At 40.5% G+C, this 20,138-nt stretch overlaps 1 protein-coding gene across 2 annotated transcripts in view; it reads left to right on the top strand.

Moving 5' to 3' along the window:
• Positions 1–20,138, top strand: part of ATP8A2 (ATPase phospholipid transporting 8A2) — a 591,777-nt gene that overhangs the window by 439,259 nt on the left and 132,380 nt on the right. For both annotated transcript variants that reach the window (XM_030562288.1, XM_030562284.1), the window contains exons 31-33: positions 6,085–6,146; positions 6,480–6,536; positions 12,341–12,448. In XM_030562288.1, coding sequence (XP_030418148.1) covers positions 6,085–6,146; positions 6,480–6,536; positions 12,341–12,448 — 227 coding nt within the window. The remainder of the gene's footprint in view (positions 1–6,084; positions 6,147–6,479; positions 6,537–12,340; positions 12,449–20,138) is intronic.

Raw genomic sequence — 20,138 nt, 5'->3', positions numbered from 1 at the left:
GCACAGAATTTTTAGTTTTTTGGCACAGAATGCCCTCAGGAGTATACATGCGCAAGACAAACTCTTACAGTCTACTTATCACATGACTCAAGAAATAGGATTACTCATATCTTATCATACATAACAAACAGTGAGTTCAGATGTTGGGTTAAAATAAACAGCTCATCTCTAAATTCTTTTTCAGGTTGATCTGTCCAGAAGTTACAATTAAGAAACTTTTGTTTGTTTATATTTTTTTTCCTAAACTTCTTGATCTGTCCCTAACTATTATCTTAAATATAAATATTCTCTTAAAGTGCCCTTTTAGGTGTCAACCAATGAAATAGATTAGGATGCTCATTCTTCTCCAATATTAATAATTTAATTTCTGAAAAATTATGCTAAATGTGAGTATAGACAATTCCTTTTATTCTCCAAAGAGGGGCGAATATAAAGTTTTCAACTTTCTTTATGTTGGAGTAAAAAGTGTTTTTAAAGCTTCAGACAAAAATGTTTCATTCACACTGGGATGTTCTTTACACGCTTGAGTTCCTTGGGATAAAGACTGCGTATGTTCAGTGAATGCATATCCCTAAAGACAGATGTTTTCTGCACATCTTCAGATTCTTTCTTATTAACAGAAAAGTCTTTCTTTGCAGGCCCACTGAGTTCCCAAAGATTGAGGTAATGAAATGCAGTGTAATGTTAGAATCTTTTTAAAAATCTAGTAATTATATTGAAAAGTATTTAGATATCTGAACTTAAGTGTTTCCCTTGGCACTGTACTATAAGTATATAGTCAGAGGGCTGGTCTACACTAGGGAAGGGGATCGATCTAAGATACGCAACTTCAGCTACGTGAATAACAGTATCTTAGATTGAGTTACCTACCGTCCTCACAACGCGGGATCGACGTCCGTGGCTCCCCCTGTCGACTCCGCTACTGCCGTTTGCATTGCTGGAGTTCCGGAGTCGACAGGAGAGTGTTTGGGGATTGATATATCGCGTCTAGATGAGACGCAATATATCAATCCCCAAGAAATCGATTGCTACCCGCTGATATGGCCAGTAGTGAAGATATACCCAGAGTCAGGAGGGAGAGATAGCTCAGTGGTTTGAGCATTGGCCTGCTAAACCCAGGGTTGTGAGTTTAATCCTTGAGGGGGCCACTTAAGGATCTGGGGCAAAATCAGTACTTGGTCCTGCTGGTGAAAGCAGGGGGTTGGACTCAATCACCTTTCAGGGTCCTTTCCAGTTCTAGGAGATAGGATGTCTGTGTTCATTTATTTTCTATTTTTATAGAGTGACTAGGCCATATTACATTGGATCCATGACAACTAATATGGCCACACATAGACAAATTTCGCTACAAACCTAAACAGCAGACACTAAAGTAAGCCTCTCTTGGCATCAGTAAGATGCACTGGAAATAACAGAAGAGATAAGGTGATTACAGATTCCTATGCAAAGAAACCAAACAAGCTCCCATCCATACTGGCTAGGAAGCAGTTTTAAATCGCACCACACTTTCAGTAAATACCTTTTATCTCTATCAGCAGCCAGGGATGCCAAACTGGCAAGGCCTAGACTAAAGGATTCCGAGGGGGAAAAGTCAGTTACAGTTCTGACTCCCATCATTTGTCCAGTACCTTCACCTTGATCAATAGGTCCTTCAGCCCTCGTATAGATTGCACTGATCACAACACATCTTCCGTTCTTGTATCCTGGCCTGCCTTCTCCATGTGCAGCCATGTCTTTTCACAATAAAATCTTCCCATCTATTTGGAGGTCGGTCAAGTGGTCGTTTTAGTTCCCGTGGGTACCACCTGGCAACAGCTGCAGTCCATCAATTGTCAGTGAGCCTTGCTATATGCCCGCCCCATCCCTTTTTACTATGCTTGCTCTCAACAACATCCTGCACTCCATACTGCTGTCTGATCACTTTACTGGGAACTCAGTCACAGACTGAAATTCCCAGAATTCTTCTTTCCATTGCCCTCTCCATGACAGACAGTTGCTGCTCCTCTGTCTTCGTCAGTGTCCGTGTTTCACTGCCGTACAACATTGCTGGCAGTACTGTTGCGTTGAAGAGGCTGGCACATGTTGCCCTGTTGATTTTTCCTTGGAGTACATCCTTGATAGAATTGAATGCGCACCAACCTGCTTTCTTTCTTTGCGAGAGTTCTCCTTCCTGATCATGCCACATGTTAATTTCTTGGCCTAAATAGATTAATTGCTCAACTTCTTCTATTTGTTCTCCCTTGCCTGTTATTTGGGCTTTTGGTAAGGTGTTAGACCACATACATTTCGTTTTGGAGCGGTTAATTTTCAGTCTGACTTGGCTGTTTTTTGTGATGAGTTCTTGCAGCATTTTCTGTAGTTTGATAGTATTTTTGGCGATCAACACAATATCATCTGTGAATCTGAGATGGTTTAACTGCTCTCCGTTGATTTTGATTCCACCCTTCCAATTTATCTGCCTCATTACCATTTTGAAGCAGGCTGTGAAGAGTTTCAGTGAAACTGTCTCCTTGTTTCATACCTTTCTTAACTGGGATGCGAAGGGGAGTGTCAAACAAGGTTATATCTGTTGTGCAGTCAGAATTTGCTTCCTTTAATAGTTTGATATAGTTTGTGTCAATGTGCTTTCAACATTGCATTGATCTCTATACTGTCAAATGCTTTTTCATACTCGATGAAGGCAATACATAAAGGGTTTTTGTGTTCCCTTGAGCGTTCCAATAGCTGGTTTATAGTGAAAATATGGTCCATTGTACTGAAATTTCTTAAAAAGCCTGCCTGCTCTCTCAGCTGCTTCTTGTCCAGACTCTGAGAGAGTTGGTGAGCAGCTTATAGACATGTGAGAGCAGGCATATTGAACAATAGTTGTTTAGATCTTCACGGTTGCCCTTCTTGTACAGCAGAATGGTGTTGGACTTCTTCCAGCTAGATGGTATCTTCTTCATTTCCAAGTAACAGCTAAATCTCTGAGCAAAGGTTTCCCAGAGATCTTGGCCTCCAGCTCTTATTTCGATTGTCAGTCCATCTTTACCTGGGGCTTTTCCTTCTTTCATTTTGTGAACTGCATGTTGAACTTCTCTGACAAGGACTGGGAGTACATGCTCGTTGGTCTGTTGAAGTGTTGATTACTGGGACATTTATCTGAGACGTGAACGATTTGGTGTAGAAATCTTTGCAGACCACTTCTGTCTTTGTTCTGTCAATTACTGGTTTTCTGTCCCTGGTCTTCAACGCCATTACTGTTGACCTATACAGTGTCAATTCCCTTTTGCACTTTTTGAGGCTTCTGTGATCTTCAGCCATTTTTAAGAGTCTCTTTCATTTTGGTACTTCTCAAAGTCCTCCTTTAGTCATCTTCTTATGAGCTTGCAGAGGAGGGAATAATCAAGTTTGTCGCCATCATTTTGCTTCATATTCCTCTGCTTCTCTAGCAAGTTCCGCATTTCCTCTGAGATTCTTCCCTTCACTCTTTTCAGCCTTTCTTGGCTAATTTCATGCATTGCTTCAACTTATCAGTGAAGTTTTTATAATCCTCATCTCCGTTATCTATAAGACTCCAGTCTTCTTTGGAAATGTTCGCTTTCAAGATTGCCTTGTCAGATACTTTTGGCCGCTGTCTCTGATTTGCCATCTGTAGTGCTTTCTTTCTCCTCCACCTTTTCGTTGAAGTTGAGCCATGCTCTGAGCAAGTGATGGTCACTACTGGTGTTAATGATGCTGCTACTGAGATGTCTTGTACAATGCGCCACTTATTGATCAGAATATAGTCAATCTTGGTTTTTTTCTTCGCATTGGGCACGATTCATGTTCACTTCTTGGCCTTCTTCTTAAACCAGGTGTTACCAGTGCACATTTCTTTAGTCTCCACCAGAGTTGCCATTCATTCTTCTCATGGATTCTGTTCGCCAGTGCCATACCTTCCAATTAACTTTTCACCTTCTTTCCCTCTTCCAACTTGTGCGCTGAAATCTCCCATCACAATCATATATGTGGATTTTTGAGCGAGGGTTTCCTCGAGCTCCTGGTAGAATTCTTCCACATCGGCATCTTTGCTTGTGCTTGTGGGAGCATAATTCTGAATAATCTGGAGGGTGCTGTTCTTGTTCAGTTGGAGGTGTGGCACTCCAATGCATGATGACTTGAACTTGCTGGAGACAATTCTTGAAAATCATTCCTTGTTGTTGTTGAAGCCGATTCCTCCAATGGTTCTTGCACCTTCTCCTTTTCCTAACATGATGGTATTTTTTTCTCTCCACCTCTTTTCCATCTCCTTTCTTCATTGCGTTTCGCAGAGACCAATTTTCTGCAGGCTGTCCTTGCCTTCTCCTCCATTAGATGGTTGATCGAATTGCCTCTCATCAGTGTCCTGCAGTTATAGGTGCACACAGAAAGGGCAGTCCTTTTTCTTGCCCCTGAGATTCTTAACAGCCTCTCATTGACTGAACTCCTGACTACTGTCATAGAACAGATCAAGGCGCGCACAGGGAGTTGGGACCCATTTACTCATGTTGTTTTAGCCATCTCTTCATCCACCCACTGGCTGTGCTGTCAGTGGCATGTTTATCTCCTCAACTTAGCTAGCACCCAACCTCAAGAAGGAGGACAGCTGTCCTCTCCCTGGATTGGGAGTCTGACACCTTAATAGCATGGTTGAACCTACTGAAGAATACACTCCACTATCCTCTCTGTCAGACAAGTCAGGGTCACTGCTGTGCCACTTTGAGGCATTAAGGTAGGATTTTGCAGCAGTGTCCAGTACCACTTCCATGTAATTACTGAGCAGCAAATCCAAACTGAGTGGTCAGTGTAACTGTACTGATTGGACAGTAGGTGATTGCAAATGTATTTTTACCTACAAAAATCTAAATTCAGATACTGTTTAGTTCACAAGTGAAAACAGGCCTTTGCCTTTAATGAAGTTTTCTCCACCTAACTACAATTTGGAATAATTAAAGTAAGCATGATTGACAGCTCCTACTCAGGAGAGGTTGAAGGTTTGAAAATTGAGGGTATTGACAAGCAGGACAGAGCTGTATCTGCAGAACTCTGTCAGAAAGCTCAAAAAAGCTGCTGCTTCTGCTTGAATGAAGATTCGTGATCAATGTAAGACTACAAGCCATATCAGTAAATGATCCTAGTTTGCTAATATGAAGTCCAGTCCTGCACATAAATTCAAAAAGTGAAACCACACAAGGTCATAAGCGCTATGCCAAGACTATAAGCGTTTATAGGCTCAGGCCCAAGGTTTTATCATAGGTCTGTTCCAACTCCAGTCTTGTATACTTCTCAAGCAGACATCTTGAAACCTATGAAAACATAAATGGGGCTCATGCTTGGGTAATGCTTGAAGGTTCCAATAATTATGAGTCCATTTGGCATTCATGTGGCTGTCATGTGTTCTTTCATAGACCTCTGTTTTAAGTTGGCAAGTGCTAAGAATGACTAAATGGACACTTGAAGTATTGCCAAGCTTGGCACTTTCAGATGATAGATCAACCTGTACTCACACCCTGCTGCACACTTTTTGCCAGGAGAAAGAGTGTCTAAGACTGAATGCCAGCCAGTTGATGCATTAACACCCATTAAGATGTTTTAGCGTTACATGTATCCACTACCAGCCTCATTTGGCTAAAATCATTGCAAATCATTCTATGTTTAAAAACTATTTACTTTGAAGGAATGTCAATTTTTAAAAAATATTAGATGTGTCAATATGCAGCACAGAGTGACCCAGAAAATTCCTTAGCTCTTCTAGACAATTTGTTTGTTAGTGCCTGGCAAACATTCATTCTCTCACTAAAACAGTTTTTAACAACTAACCTTGTTACTGTGCTATTTCTGAGCATATGAAGTGCTATTTCTGAGCATGTAAACACAACACTGCATTACCAATTTCTAACATACTGCTTTTTTAAAGTACTTTGAGACACATAGAGTGTGAAAGGCACTCTACAAAAGACAAATTCAGAAGAGATTTTTTCAAGCACATTATTGAAAATCTTTTCTTTGAAATTCTCCCCTTTTATTCCATTTTATTGATACACTGATTATCAAATATGATAAGCTTTCTTATCTCTCTTTCAGATGCAGTGTTCACAAATGGCCAAGGACCAGACTATTTGTTTGTTGGAAACATCGTTTATACAGTAAGTTCTCAGCATTTATATCTTAGCAATTTTTTGCTGAATAGTAGAGTTGCTTCCGGTCAGACACTGGGATACATCAGTAGGTGTATAAGTGAGATTAGAATTACACCATGTGTGTGTATATATATAAATGTTTTGTTTTTTCTTTTTCATTCCCTCCTTCAGAAATTTACTGAACAATATTGTGTAAAAATTATGCTTTTAGTTCTGTTAGGTGCCCAGAGGCCTTTGGGGATGGGCAGCGTATAAATTAGAAGGGGGAAAGTTAAACAGCTAGGTGAGGGATATACATGCTGAATATAATATATTTCCTCCATTTCTTTCTTTCCGCAGTATGTTGTGGTTACTGTTTGTTTGAAAGCTGGTTTAGAAACCACAGCATGGACCAAAGTAAGTAGTCCTCAGTCTTTTTTGGTATCTTTCTTGCCCACATCTTTCTTCATATTGTATGTTTTATATTTTAATATAGAAATTTACAATTTTTTGTATTTAGGTTTGAAGTGGAGATAGTGTAGGTGTATTTTCATCTAGGTTACAATTCTCTCTCATCTGGAGTTACATCACTGTTTTCCTTGCTTTTCACTTCATAGAGTATGTTTGTATTAGGGGATAACTGCAGATGACAGAGCATAATTAGGGCCCTACCAAATACACGGCTGTGAAAAATGTGTCACAGACCGTGAAATTTGGTCTCCCCCCGTGAAATCTATATAGTATAGGATAACAGCACATAAAAGACCAGATTTCATGGGGGGAGATCAGCGTTTCTCAAATTGGGGATCCACCCAAAAGGGAGTTGCAGGGCAGTCACAAAGTTATTTTTGTGGGGGTCTTGGTATTGCCACCCTTACGTCTGCACTGCCTTCAGAGCTCAGCAGCCGGAGAGCGGTGACTGTTGGCTGGGCATCCAGCTATGAAGACAGCGCTCCGCCAGCAGCAGAGCAGAAGTAAGGGTAGCAGTACGACAACCTCCCCACCCCCCAAAATAACCTTATAACCCCTCCATAACCCCTACAGTTACAACACCTTAAAATTTCAGATTTAAATAGCTGAAATCATGAAATTTACTACACCAGACCCCTGCTAGAACGCGGGGTTTTGGATCCATGCACAGCCCCGCATTAAGGCGGGGACCGCATTATAGTGGGGACCGTGTTACTGTGGATTCCAATTAAGTAGTTAAATTTGGGATCCATGCATGGTAGCCTAAAACCGAAGTCACGCTATAAAGATGCGCGTTCTAGCGAAGGTCTGCTGTATTTTAAAAATCCTGTGGCCATGAAATTGACCAAAATGTAGCGTGAATTTGATAGGGCCCTATGCATAATATAATGACAAGGATGTGGCATCAAAACTTTGACGTGGGAAAAGAGAAACATTTTTATTAGCCTGGCTTCTGAAAACAGTCTAAATTAATGTATTGAGTATGGCCATCATTGGAGTAACTCCTTTAAAGTCAGTGAATTTGGCCTGTAATCTACATCTTTTCCATTACCTGATCCACTACATAGCCACTTTGGAAGTAATACATGCAGTACCAAACAAAAGGTGTCCAGCAACCAATAAGCAATTAGGGCTTGATCTCCACCGATTTCAGCTGGCTTTGTGCCAGATCCCTTTTTTTTTTGGCAATTCTTTATTTTTCAAGTCCACTGAGTTTTTTATGTACTAGTGCTCTCTTTGTGTTTGCAAGTATTGTTGCATTTTCTGAACCACAGAATTGATTAGATGTGGGGATAATTGAAAATTGTACATATTCTCTGACCCTCAGATTCATGAGTCATTCACAGCAATGATTGGCTATTACTTCCTGTCCAATAGGTAGACATACCATTGGTGGCAGAATCTAGGGTAATGGCATCCCAGAAAGCCAATGATTTTCTCTCATGATGTCTTCTTAGCAGAATTTTTTCAGAAATATTAATGCCTAAATTTTCCAAAATGACCAATGATTTTTGGGTGCTTCAGTTTTGAGGCACCCAATTTGAGACATCTTTTAGGAGACTGAGGTGTCTTAAGTGGGGCATGTAAGAATCAAGGCATCCAAAATCACTAATCACTTTAAAATGTAGGCCATTGTATACTCGGCAAGCTATATATGGTTCAGCTGCTAATAACTTTCTTTTTGTAACTGTTAACTATACCAAACTCTTTGGAACAGGGACTATTATGTCTGTAAAGATCCTCACAAATCATTTATTCGTATTTGCATAGTAACAATAAAGATTGAACCCGCTGGTATTACTAGTATAAATGGAGTGGTGTGGTCTAGTGTTCTGAGCACAGGCATGATCCAGGGGATCTTGCATTCATATCCCATCAGGATCCCACTGACTCCCTTAATGGACTTGGCCAAGTCCTTTAATCTCACTGACTCCGCTCCTCCAGCTTTAAAATGTAACAATACTTACTTAGATACCTCACAGAGGAGTCATGAGGATTAGTTAGTTAATGTTTGTACAACATTTTGAAGATGAAAAAGTGGATCATTTTATTTGACTTTATTATTTTGAATGTGGTGCCTCATTCTCTCATCTAAAAAATATAGAAGAACATAAGTGCTATTTTTGTTGCTGTTTGTGGATAGATTTTTTATGTGTAGTTCAGTGCCATTTTAAAATGTAAAAACATTTATCAAAAACAAATGAACCCCCCACACACACTCTAAGTGGATGCATCCAAATCTGCTTCCTAGACATATGGGGCCTCTTCAAATCCTATAGCATTCAGAATTATTTGATGGTTCTTATCCCTCTTCCCTGAATAATTATCCCCACGTGACTGAAAAGACACCAATTACTGACCCTGCTGCTTTCTGAATTTAGCCAAAAAGGCACTTATACTGGTCAATAAATCCCTAGGTTTTTTCATACTAGAATTTTATTAATAAAATGTCAGCTTGTGCAAAAAATCTTCCCTGTCAGCAGGACTTGGTTATTTTTCTCCTTTCTTTTATATATTAGTCACATGAGTTTTTCTGATATAAAAATAATGTAAAGAAAAGTTCCTCCTAATTCCTCACTCACTGACTTGGGCCCTGTGGTGATTTGCTTCTCCTTGGGGGCTGTGTGGTGGTAACACTTATTGTTTCAGCTGTGAGTGAATCAGTGCATGGAGAACGTTCGTAATACTTGAAGAGTATTAAATGTATGACTGAGAGCCTCTTCTCCATCATCGAGTGGATTGGTTACATGCAGGTTTATTCTCAAGAGTGAGAGATACACTTGGCCATATGAGAGACTGTGATAGGTATAACTGAAAGCCCTAAACAGATGCACAGGAGTTCTTATCCTGACATATCCAGTAAGCAGGGTGGAGAGAGTGATCTGACCAACGGTCGTTCCAGGATGTACAGCTAAAACTTTAGAGAGACACAGTTCAGAATGACTTACTGCTGTACATAGTTTATATGTAGCACGACAACAGGCTCTTCACAACTAACACTTCTAGTAGCTCAGCTCTCTGCCTCAGAAGAGCTTCCAAATTAATTAAGATAGCTAGGATACACAGACCAGCAAGAGAAAACTGGAGACACTATGGGCCTGATCTTCCTTTGACTTACACTGATTTTACACCTTCAGTGGTTACTTCTGGTTTACACCTATTACATCAGAATAATCAGCCAGTTCATTTTAGTGTGAAATCAACAATGTGAGACAATCCAAATTAAGTGTCTAAGGAGGGATTTCAAGCGGGAGAGGGAGGGCACATGGCATACAGGAAGTAGGAGGCTTTCCAAGCCTAGGGATCATGAAAGAAGGCACATGGCTGAAAGCTGGAAAAGGACACGTATGAGGTGTTGGGAGAAGCGATTAACATGACCATAAGAAGAAAGTTGGGGAGGACACGAGAGAAGAGATGGAAGTAGGAGCAGCATCACAGCAGAATGAAAGTGAGGCTGAAGAGCTTAAAGCTGTTGTAGAATTAGAGAAACATCTAGTGAAGGGTTTGCAGAAAGGGGCAATAGGGTTGGAGCAAGGAGAGAGGAAGATGCTCTTTCACCCTCATTCTACATAAATACACCTATTAAAAAGCAAAAAAAAAGTCCTTATGGGTCTTCCTCTGCTTATTTTTGTCACTTTTCATTTAGTGACTCTAGCAACTTTTAGCAAAAGCTTCAACCTGATCAGTGCTGGGTCTTCTGGCTTATTGGCTGAAATTGCTGCAGCTCAGAGGGAGCAATAATCTGCTCTGAAAATATGACTTTTTGCAGGGGGGGGGGTTTCTCATGTAATTGTATTTTTTTCTTTAAATGTGAATTCCAGCAACAGCTCCACAAGAACTGAATGCTGGGAGGTGTTCAGTGCCCTCAGCTACCATAGAAGTCTCTGATTCAAGAGAGCACTTAAGTATGTGCTTAAGTCCATCCCTATTTAGGAATGGACTTAAGCACATTTAGGAAAGGACTTAAGCGCGTGTTTTAAGTGCTTTTCTCAATCAGAAATAAAGTCAGTGAGAGATGATGACACTAACACCTTGTGAGATTGAGCCCATAGTGAGCTGTTGGCAGGTTCCTCACAGTTCCAACAGAAACAAGCTGCTCCGGTATTATTTACATTCATTTAAAATAAAATAAACATTAAAAACTGTAAGAAAAACTTTTTAAATAATAAATAAAATGAGTTGTTTTTTTACAAGCAGCCCCTTCAGGAGGCAGTATGGCCTACACAAATAAATCACTCCAGCTTTCTGCCTCATATTTTGCCATCTATAAAATTAAGGCACTAATATTTCCAGATCACCCCATCAGGCTGTTTTGAGGATTAATAAATTCATTATATAAAGCAACATTAACACTCTTACTACTAACAACACTTATCATTTAGTTAAGACTATTACTATTTAAATTATTTCTTTAAAAATTCTGGTCCGGTATGTATTGTAAATATTTTTTACTTTTTTTTACTTTTTTTTAACCACCTATAAGCTGTCAAAATACATATGCATGAGAATACAAACTGATACAATAGAACCTTGTTAAATGACTTGATGGTTCGTCATATTTTACTCCAGAATAGTCATCACCGTTCTCCTTTCAGAATGTGGATTAGTAAGATTCTCTCAACACATAATCAGGAAGTTCAATATATGTCTGTGATCAGCATTTAAAATATGTATTTATTATTAAGAACTATACCCTGCATCTGTCGTGCTTTTTATCCAGGATCTCAAAGCACTTTACTAGCATTAATTAAGCCTAACAGTACCCATGCAAAACAAGTATTATTTTACTTGTTTGACAGAGAAGTAAACTGCAGCACTGAAAGATGAAGTGATTTGCCACCTAGAAAAATCAGTGACAGTTTCAGGAGCAGAATCTTGGTGTCCTGGCTTATAGTCCCCCTGCTCTATCTGCTAGATAACACTCTCTCCTTTTTTTGAAATGCAATAACACATGACAGTGTGTGTGAGCCCCAGTAAAGTGGCATTCACTTCTTCAGTATTAAAGGTAAACTCAGCTTTCCATCTTAAGTCTCTTAAATGCTCCTTTGGCAATAGTGTATATGTACAGTCATTTATGACATCACATTGTTTGTATTCAACTTATGCAGCACATCCCCTTGATCACTTTGGTATTATGTTGCTTCCTTTTCCCTCATCCATTCCTTTTAGTTGTTTAGACTGTAGACTCTTCGGGACATGGATTGTCTTGCATATCCATAAATCACCTAGCACATATTTAAAAATAATCAGTACATAATAGTGATTATTCTTGTAGTTGTTGTGTGTAACACAGTATTTGATTCTTCCAGTAATGGCTATGTTAGTGTTGCACGTGGCTTATATGCATACATGCAATGGCATAATAGGATTTCTGTGGGTGTGATCTCTAACTCATACCTTTGAAAACGTCCACGTTGTTGCATCACGTAACCCAGTTTGAGTAAAATGGGAACCAGGAGTCAGAGGGCACCACAGAGTTCTAAGGAAAATCTGATGAGGTTCTGAGGTTGCAAGTAAGATAGACTGACTGAAAAGGCTGTCTGTGTCATGGAGAAAAGATTAAAGAGGGGAGCCGTCTGTGCTGTTTAAACCAGTCTGGGCCACTAGCCTAAAACCAACTACAGTAGACAGCTGTAAGTTGAGACTGACAGTGATCTGGACAGAAAAAGATTCCTAGGAGAAAAATAATAATGTGAGCATTACTGAGTGGAAAGAGAGCTGTACTGTGTTCTCTTTTGTCACCTCTACAGTTTAGCCACCTGGCCGTTTGGGGAAGCATGCTGCTCTGGTTGGTGTTCTTCGGAGTCTACTCTGCCATCTGGCCCACCATTCCCATTGCACCAGACATGCTTGGACAGGTTAGTTTTCATGCTTGGATATGGGAAGGATTGGTGAGTGTGCTTTCTGACTGCAGCCTTTTATGTTCAGTGCCTTGGGAAAGTAATATTACCTACAGTGCTCATACAGCAACAGGATGGTGCCTGTAAAGGACATGCCTTTAGTGAGTGCACCTAAGCTTTAGTTAAAACCTCCCTGCAAGTGTTAAAGTTTTACAACAGTAATTAAAACCAATTAGCTTGGTTCTCAAAGCTGTTCATAGTGTAAGTCACTGTATGTGCTGTAGATAGTCTATGGAGTTTTCCCATTGATTTGGGTGGAAATGGACCTAAGCTCTTCATTAATAATGGCTTTGGGAGATTTTCTTGGTAACAAAGGTTTGACAAAATGCCAGACAAAAATATGATATTTTTAAAACTTTGGGTTGTGTATTCTCAGTTTTTTACTACTCCTTCTCCTAACTTGTTAAAAGAAAATAGAGAATGTACCTGAAAACAACTTATGGGATGGTCAGAAATAGAAGGGAAGCTTATACATTATAGGTCCCCTGACAATGTTAGTGGAGTTCTGGATTTATTCCTTCATTATCAGTTGTTGCAGGTGGTGAAATTCACCCTGTCATTATTTCAACCAATGGTGAACAGAGAGAATAGTGAGCCTGTCAAACTCCTTCAATGACAGTATTTAGAATAGGAGACTCCTTGGAAATGAGGGGCTAGCAAATATACCATAAAATACTATTCCAAGCAAACTCCAATGTGGTCACAGTAAGTTACTGGAAAAGATAGAGCAAGTTTAGAGTTACCTTTAAAGATGCTTTTGTTTATAGAGAGGAGAAAAAGGCAAAATGAGAATGGTTATAATAGTGGACCTAAGTAAATTAATTTTTATACAATGCCATTTCTGCACATGAGAAACACAAAGCATCCGTGAACTTAATTAATTATTTGTAAGGTTACTTTTCACGTAATTTCATATAGTTGTTGGCATCCTTTTGTCTGCGAGAGACAGTGGGAATTGCAGCCTATGATGTAGTAATTCTGGCATCATTCTGCTTCAGCATGGTTCTGGTCTAATAAATATTTCATTAGATTGTGGCACAAAGCAGAGGATAATGGAGATTTTAGTAGATTATCATGGACAGCTTTCTAAAGCAAGGAGAGAGAATGACAGCTGACAGGATGGGATCCGCCATCATATGACTGGCACAGACAAACACAAAATTCCTTTGATAGTATTTCATAATGTTCTCAGTGTGTTTCACAGTGCACATTTGCATCAGCAACTCTAATTCACATTTCCATAAATTAGGCTGAAATTGGATTAGGTCTCATACCCAACCATGAATCGGTTTTGCAATCTATAGCAGCAGACTCTTAATGTCGCTATTAATGTGTCAGCATTTTTAATGCACAAGTGTCAAGATAAACTAGTCCCACATATTAGAAGGTTCAGACTATAAAGTTCAGTTCCAGAATGCAGTGTTTTTTAGAACTTTTTTTTATTTCAGTAGCCCCTCTTCTCCCCACCCCCACCTCCCAAAAAAAGCACCATGACTGGAGTGGATGTTAACCACAATGTAACCCACAGGTCCCAGAGCAAAGTAACTGATGTTAAATAGCATTTTATTTTTGCTTAAATACTTTCTAGAAAATGTTTTTCTACTTAAGCCATGTTATTTTATACTCTTTGGTTTTCCAGAACAAATGATGTCTTGAGATATGACATTAATATCTTGCTGAGGGTAAAACAATACTTATTCTTGTGGAGAGCACAACATTTATGTTCTGAGTGATTGAGTGAGACCGTTAATGTAGTCCAATACTTGCATAGCTGTTCCTGGATCAGTAATCACAACTGAAGACATTATGGGGTTGTTCATCATCTTAGCAAAAGTACAAGAGCCTTTGGGGCAAAGGGAGTCTTATGTAATATAATATATGGTTTCAGCATAAAAATTAGTTTAAACAGTACCATTGTGTTGTAGTGTTATATTTTTGCTCGCTAGTTTGTATGCTTTGAGGGGAGGAGAGGTGAAAAAAGAAAAAATTTTTACCTCTTGAAAATGATGGAAGATCCCCAAGATGGAGGAAGCTTCTGTAGAACTTCCATTAACTTGCACAGAAGCTCTCGAGAAATAATTTGTCGCACAACACCAAACCATGGTCAAATGAGCAGGGACCATACTAAGCTACAGTCTGTAAAATGAATTGCCTCTCTTCTTCCAGGCTATTTAAAATATTCCTTTATTCCATCTCTTTTCCTTTTTGCACTTGTAAGTAATCAAGATTTGTTAAAAGCAAAGTGGGACAGTGAAGAGTTTATAGTTTGTTTTTAAATCTCTCTTTCATTAGAGTGTTTCTAGTTGTTTAAATAAATTAATTTTCAAAATCTTTTAAACACTTCTACTACACAAAATACTATAGTACTTAAAAGCAACTTAGTTCCTTACGACTATAATGCTTAGTGTCTATAACAACCAGCACATCCCATCATGAGTCAAAAATATGACGTGTAAAGCATTTTATTCCATCTATTCACCAAATGTCTGCATGGAGAGTCTCAGATATTTTAGCATCTGAAAAGATGTATTGTTTCTGCTGGGGTTTATTAAATTGTTGAGTGAGTATTTCTTTCTCTTGTACATTATGTTTGGAGCATTTTTAGATGGGGACAAATGCAGGTTTTTCCTTCAGGGCAAAGGGAAGAAACTACTGAATTAAAAGAGTTATTCTCTACTGTCAGAGACAGCATATTTCTTTTGTTTCACTTAATGCATTTCATAATACAACAAATTAAACATAATGCTAATAAGACAAAGCAGTGATAAAATCCCAGTGTAACTTAATGGAAATTTTACAATAATAAAAGAGATTTGACACACTGGAAATTAAGTAGAAAATCTTTGGTAGCTTTTTGAAGGGCTTTTTTTAAACCCATGCATTCGTTCCTTGAACAGTACTAGAAGTAGGAGTTGAAGTCTACACCTCCAGAAGGCTTTAAAATTATCTACGACAGGGATGTCTTCAGCCTGGTCCCCTTGGTTTCTTGATCCTCTTTGGGTGTTTTGTTTGGTTGTTTTTTGCATAGGAGGAGTATTGAGGAAAGAAAGGGATCTACAATCCTTTCCTCTGGATGGTCTGAGTTGTGCACATGTGCCAGTTTGGACTAGCTCTTTTTTGAATGAAAATTTCTGCAAACAGAGCATACTGCACACACTGGGCACCAGTGTGATCCCTTCTCCCTATTAGTATGTGGAACTCATTGCCTCAAGATATTATTGAACCCAGTAGTTTTGTACATCAATATATAAATATGTATATTATAATGTAGATAATGTGGACGAGGTGGTGCCATTAGGAAATGTCTGTTACTGCTACCCCAGGGAGAGGCTGCTTGTCTTCTGCTGAACTCCTTTTTGAGCTGCAGCTAATTACCCTGTGTGGGCAGCCAGCTCTGTTGGTCAGAGCATCAAGGTGCAGGGCCATAGCTTTGCCTATTTCCTACCCCTTTTGGGGTGCATGGTACTGTAAAAGGAATAGGGATGGGCTACAATTCTGCGTGCCCCTTACCTGGGCCACATAAATGGGGTTTCTGGGGCCAGGGGACTGGTTTTGTCCTCCTCTCCTCGTTGAGTGCCAGACACAAAGTCAAGGCAGGCTTTGACCATATGTAAATTCGAATAACATATGTGGTTGCACTCACTAGAATAAAAATATATTGAGCCTCAGGTCTTAATCTGAATACCAGCTGGGCTCAAGAAGATTCCCCCTACCCTCTCTTCCCATGTTGTTGTCTTGTATGGGAGGTTTATGCTTTTCTATGGAGCATCTGGAATTAGCCATTGGTAGAGACAGGATACCACTGATCTCTTCCAATTTGACAGTTCCTGTTTTCCCCCCTCTCTGTATAAGCATTTTATGTTGGTCTTTGCCTCATTAATTTTGTTCCGAAGACTCAAAGATGATTCATTGTCCATTTTTAGTCTTGTTTTTTCTTTAAAAAATAAAAATAAAATAAAATAAAAAATTCCTGTGCTGTGGTTAGTCTGACATATTAGGCATTTAGTGGTGGTGAGGTTTTGTTTTGGGTTTTTTGCTGGGTGACATGTTGTATGCAGTCATGTTCCAGACTTATGATTTAAGTATTGTTTTGACCACAATATTTTGATTGCAGATCAGCATTACTAATGTCTTCCACATATGAAGCTTTTTGCCCTCCCAACAGTTGGAAGAGCCAGAGTTGGCACTGTACTTTCACGATTTTTTGTGTGTAAATCTGCTTCTAGCTTCTAATGCTTCTCTTGCCTCTTCTTAGTTTCTCCTTACCTTTTCTTTTGTCAAGTTGATACTCACTGATATCTTAACCAAAATAATTTTTTGTAACCATCAGCCCTACATTTGGTTAATGGAAACAGCAAAAGATCAGGGCCACTCCAGTGAACTTTCTGCGTGAATTTTGTGAGATGATTTTTGGCTCTTATAGCCAATGGCAAGCTTTAATTCTCTTTCCTGGCGCTGTCTACTTTGCTTTCAGTGGGACACTTCTTGGGCTGAGTTGAGTACGGTCCTAGGACAGTCTATCAGATAGCTTCTTGGTTCATATGTAGTGCTTTCAGAAAGAGTTTAAGGGTAATGTCTGACACGGGGTGCTCCATTCACCTCTGGTCTGGCGCCTCCTTCTGGCCATTCCCGGGATTAGCTCATCAGGTCAACACCCTTCCCCCAGTTGCATGTCATCACTCAGTCTGTCTCTCTGGTCTGTAGCCCCGCCTCAGTCCAGGAACCACAGACTCCTCTTCACGACTCAGTCCTCTGGCCAGGTCACTTAGCATTTTCCCCTTCCAGACAGTCTTCCTATTCACTGCCTCAGGTGCCAGTGCTGGTAGGAGAACCCGTGCCCACCCTCTTCTCGGGGTTCCAGTCCATAGAACCTCAACACAGCAGTTCTGGACTTTAGTCTTCCAGCCTCACTTCTCCTTCCCTGGACTGCTCCCTGCTCTTCTGGTACCTTGCTAGAGGAGGGGGTACCAGCTCCAAACCCTCCTCCCATTTCCCAGGGAGTGACTACCCTTTTCCAGCAGCAGCCCCTGTCTGTTGCCAGCTTCCTGGCTTTCTAAGCAGTGGCAGATTAGCCACTGGATCATTGGGGCCCGTGCTGAGAGATTAAGGCCAACCGGGAGGCCCCGGAAAAAATCTGCCATTGGGCAGTGGAACCCCTGAGCCCCAGCCACTGGGCAGGCGGGGCAGGGGAAGCCCCCACACCCTGACCCCACTCTCTGGCAGCAGCACCTGGCAGGCAAGGTGTGGGAAGCCCCACCAGCCCCAAACCCCATCCCCAGCAGAATCTGTGGAATGGGGGGAAACCCCCACAGTGGCCTCTGACTCCGGCAGAAGCCATGGGATGGGAGAACACACACACACCCGAGCTGCCTGACTCCGTCCCCAGGAAAAGCCGTGGGGTGGCAGTGGCAGCCCCCGACCCCATTCTCCAGAAGCGCCAGGCAGGTGGGTCGGGGGAAGCCCCAGCACCCAGACTCCTGCTGTGGCCCTGGAACTGGAGGAGCTCTCGCTCCCCACTGCACCCCAGAGCCATGGCAGGGGGACAGAGCTTCTCTAGTCTTGGGGCCACAGTGTGGGGGGGGGCAGAAAGGAGCAAAAAAGGTTGTAGGAGGAGGCAAAATAGGGGCAGACCCTGGGTGGAACAGGGCTGGGCCCTGGGGAAGAGGCAGAAAGGGGTGGGTCTGTGGGCAGGGCTGCAGGCGAAAGGTGTAGAACGGGGCGAGGCCACAGGCAGAAGGAGTGGGGATGGGCCCCCCACTTGCTCTGGCTCAGGGCCCCAGGCAGCTTCTTTTCCTTTCCTGTTCATGTTCTCTGAGCATGACGTACCTACCCCCAGCTCTTCCATCAGTCCTCTTAACTTTTGTCCCCCCCCAAAAAAAAATAGTTTGGCTGGCCAGGACTGTGAAGTTTTAGAAGAACCCAATGGTCATGTGACCAGTCCTCTGGCTAAAATCTAGTCCAAGTATACCGCATGGCTGCTTGAGGGAATCTGTGTTCATGTTGTCAAGTATCAGAGGGTAGCCGTGTTAGTCTGGATCTGTAAAAGCAGCAAAGAATCCTGTGGCACCTTATAGACTAACAGACGTTTTGGAGCATGAGCTTTCCTGGGTGAATACCCACTTCCTCAGATGCATCTGAGGAAGTGGGTATTCACCCACGAAAGCTCATGCTCCAAAACGTCTGTTAGTCTATAAGGTGCCACAGGATTCTTTGCTGTGTTCATGTTATGGATTGTGAAAAGAGGAACCCACACAAAAGAGCAGACCTGCTTTCAGTGCAGTATAATCTGCAGTATTTCCATGGTCATGTTAAATATGCTTCACATCACTACTCTTTTCATTTTTCACACAATTGTTGACAACATCTACAACTCAGTGTATAGTTTCCTATTTTCGTGGGTCTTTTTGCTTTCCTTTCCTCAGTTTTAAATTTTTTTCCCAGAAGTTTCAGTTGTTCTTTTGGTGTCTCATTTCCACAGAATTTGGTGCTGGTTAGAAAATTGGCTGTTCTGGATATGGTTTGTCTGTCTACAATCACTCGCGCATTACACTGTGATGTCAGTGTTTCAATGTGTGGAAACTCTTCATTCAAATGTTAGTCAGAAATCAGACTTCTGCCTGCAGATTGAAGTCCTCGTGCCTTCTGATCTTGTTTATTTTTATAATTATGTGAAAGGGTCTCCATTGTACTTGATGTGGTTTTGGAACTTACTCTTTTTCTGGAGTTTTGGCCTGTGCTTTGAGCAGATACACTAAAGTTGGGTAATGAAGTATGCATACCTCTTTTACACATCTGGTTAGGAAATGGTTTAGTTATTTTTGTGATCCATGAATGACTTTCATAAGCAAATCTGCCATTGTAGGTCTCTGATGTTATCATGCTGTAGGATGCGCCAAAAACAAAAAAATAGAGATGAATAAAATGCGACTTCAATATCTTTTTTAAAGGGCATATTGTGAACGTAAAATTATCTGAATAAAAATGCACACAATGAAGAGGCTTCCTATAAACAAGAACACCTCTCTGCCTACTGGCAACTTATCAGCAAATCTCTCCTGGGGTATGTCTTAAAGTTGTATAATAAATGTGTTGCTCATATGACTTTAATCCTTGTGGAGATCTTAAAACTGTTACATTCATGCAGCTGTACCTAAGATTGTGTCAGCTTTTCCCATATGAATTCATTTTCATGGGTTTAAACTTTGCCTATGAAAAATCACCTTGGACTCAGAATTGGCAATATACAGTCAAATATTAAGCCAGCCTTAACCTAACTTTGAATTTTGCTTGTGCAAATTTTCCTTGCTTGGTTTTTCAAATGCAAAATCAAAGGCTACTTTCTGAAAATGTGGTTCACTTGATCAACTAGGAGCAACTTTTCTTAAAAAGTAAAATTTGAAAAAGTTCAGCAAATCAGAAGCTTTTGGAGTATTTGAGTGTTTTATTTTATTGTATTTTGCTTTTTGTTTTCTTTTTTTTTATAAATGTAAGGTTGCAGATGTTGGTATAATGACAAAGAGGGACCTGAGAAAATGATCATGAAGGAAAGATTTCAGACCAATTATGTAAATCAGTCAGGCCTGGTCTACACTACGGGTTTATACCGAATTTAGCAGCTTTAAACCGAATTAACCCTGCACTTGTCCAC

Source organism: Gopherus evgoodei, chromosome 1 (assembly GCF_007399415.2).
Source record: "Gopherus evgoodei ecotype Sinaloan lineage chromosome 1, rGopEvg1_v1.p, whole genome shotgun sequence".
Classification (NCBI taxonomy): domain Eukaryota; kingdom Metazoa; phylum Chordata; order Testudines; family Testudinidae; genus Gopherus; species Gopherus evgoodei.
Note: the sequence above shows the minus strand (reverse complement) of the source record. Positions and strands in the feature narration are given on the sequence as shown.